The sequence below is a fragment of the Silurus meridionalis genome, chromosome 28 (assembly GCF_014805685.1).
Source record: "Silurus meridionalis isolate SWU-2019-XX chromosome 28, ASM1480568v1, whole genome shotgun sequence".
In the NCBI taxonomy this organism is placed as follows: Eukaryota; Metazoa; Chordata; class Actinopteri; order Siluriformes; family Siluridae; genus Silurus; species Silurus meridionalis.
Window position 1 is genome coordinate 10,291,027 of NC_060911.1, and position 2,685 is coordinate 10,293,711.

General features: G+C 42.9%; 1 protein-coding gene across 1 annotated transcript in view; it reads left to right on the plus strand.

Annotated features, from left to right (window-relative positions):
- Window positions 1-1,546: 1,546 nt before the first annotated feature.
- The window catches only part of lrba (LPS responsive beige-like anchor protein), a 208,705-nt gene continuing 207,566 nt past the window's right edge, over window positions 1,547-2,685 (plus strand). The window contains exon 1 of the mRNA XM_046843284.1: window positions 1,547-1,704. Coding sequence (XP_046699240.1) covers window positions 1,555-1,704 — 150 coding nt within the window. The 5' untranslated portion in view covers window positions 1,547-1,554. The remainder of the gene's footprint in view (window positions 1,705-2,685) is intronic.

A 2,685-nucleotide genomic window follows, 5' to 3' on the forward strand; every position in this document is an offset into this window, starting at 1 on the left:
TTATGCTTAAAGATCGGTACCAGTACACACCTTCTCCATTCCTCAGGCATCCTCTCACCTTCCAAAATATTGTTAAACAATCTAGGTATAAAATCCACGGCCATCTCTCCTAAACATCTTAATGCTTCTACCGGTATCTCATCTGGGCCAATTGACTTTCCACTCTTCATCCTCTTAATCTCTGCTTTCACTTCCTCCTTACTAATCCTATCCACTTCCTGCTTATGAGTTCTCCTCAGTAAACTGTTTCTCAAGCGCATTCTCTCAGTACCACTGCTGCTACGTGAATATGATGCATCACAACACTATGGAGACGGAGGCGTGCCTGAGACTTACATAGAATACAGATTAACATGGCAGAGGTAGAGCTGCATCTTCCTGGAGAACAAGAAAAGATCATTTAGTTTTATTTAATCTTTTTCCTTTTTCTTTGTACTTCAAAAGCCTGTTTGTGAAAGGACCACGTGTTAGCGTTAGGAGTCAGAAAGCACTTTAAGTGAATGTATAATTTGCTGTCTGTCTGAAATAAAAGTGAAATATCAGTACCCTATTGAATTGTGTAGCATCATATTTTTTTCCCTTGCAGTGAATCGAATCGGTAGCTCCTTTGATTGTATCTTTACATATGATTAAACTTGAAGTGAATACCTGTTTCTCATCTAATAATATTTTCATAACCAGCTAGAAGCAAGAGTTCAGGATTATATAAAAGATAAAAATCAATATAAAAATCGATATCTACAATTCTCTCATCTGGATAGCAGTAGGATTTTAGACTTGACCTCTTTTACTTTAGGATTTAAGCAGTAATTTTTTATTCCAGAAGTCCTCCAGGCTGTAGTCGAGCATGTTCTGCTGAACACAGAGCAGCATGAGCAGTAGCAGAGCTGTGTACCTGCAGCACACCTGATCCCCGCACAGCGCTGCTCAGACCTGTACTGCGCATGCGCATGCGCTCGCTCACCCACTAGCACCCACTGTCATGGCGGCGGCGAGCCGGAGCTGAGCGGGTTCAGGAAGAGCTGGGCTCCGAAAAAAGAGAAATAAAACTCCGAGAACAACTGCGAGCTCACAGGCAGCAGCCGGAGCAGCGACCCGGAGGATTTCTTGTCCCGTTTTGGAGTGCTTTTAGCTGATAGAGATAGGAAGAGAGGAGCGAGAGAGAGAGAGAGAGAGCGCTCCTTATCCTGCTCAGAAGAAGAGGTGAAGCTCAGTTTCCTGTCTGTCTTAACAACCAGCCTTCATAATAATTTCCAAAATATTATATATTGCTTTTTTTTCTCCTTAAATTTTTTGACACTTTTTAGCAATAAGTTGTAGCAATTTTTTTCTAGACTTCCTCATAGACTCAATTTTTGTGAACGTGCTGAGCGCCTGCGCGTGAGTTAAAATTTCACCTGGAATCTCACCTGGAATCTCACCTGTGTTTCCAGACCCTCAGCATTGGAGGGACAGTGGTGTTTAAGGCTTCTCTTCAAACCCCCCCTCTGCACTCTCGAAGCGCTATTTGAAACCTGAGTCACCTTCAAGAGGAACAGGTGTCTCTCACCTGGTATGGCGGAGGAGAACGCGCCCCCTGGTGGTGGGGGCATCACGCCCACCGTGCCCATTCGTGGCATCCGCATGAAGTTCGCCGTGCTGGAGGGACTCATCGAGGCTGGCGATGTGACGAACCGAGACATCGTGGAGACTGTGTTCAACCTGGTGGGTGGATCGTTAGAACATATCTGAAACCTGTACACCGGTATAAGGGTTAGAGCTCATTTATTTATATCTTATAAAACCAGGCATTTGATCAGGACGAAAGTAAACGGCACCTGATATTGCTATCAGTCGGAAACGTTATCTGTTGCTCTGCGGTGGCTGAGCTGCATGATTGGAATGACCCCAGGTTATCAGAGCTACGACTGTAGACTGTCTTTCATCTTTATCGTAAAAATGAACCGCCGTCTGTTTTCGAAGGTCTTCCACATAACTGTACAAAGCTAACGAAACTGACCTGAGCTCATATCAACTTTAGTATTCCCTTGATTGTAAACGTGGAACTAGAAAAGCAATCACCAAAGTGCAGTTTTGGGATGAGGTCAGGGGCATAAAGTAGAGTTTTTGCAGATCAGGGGGCATTTGACATATTAGGCAGCTAAACAGGCTGTGTAATATTTTTAATAAGCCAAGTTTTTTTTCTTCAACCTATGCTGCTGTTAAAACAGAAAATAAGTTTCAACACAAGGATATTTTTCTTGAATATCTACGTAGGTCATTCTAGTAATAAATCATTTGATTTAGGGACATGACAGTAACATACAGCTGAGATACAGAATTCAGGAAACGACTTGAATTTATTTATTTTTATCATTAACCCACAATTTTTTGACAGACCTCAGATTACCAGAAGACAATTCCGCAGTGAAACTGTGATTGTGAAACTGAGATAGGTCTTTGAGGCGTAATAAGAGAGTAAATGTGATTTTTTTTTGGGCCTTGGAGTGTCAGCACACAGCACTTAGTGTTAAGGTTAAAGCCCACGGATGACAGGAAGTCGGTTAGTGTATGGTTGTGGGAACGGTTCAAATGTGTCTGTACACAACACAGTATACACACACACACACACACACACACACACACACACACACACACACACACACCCATATACACACACACACACACACACACACACACACCCAT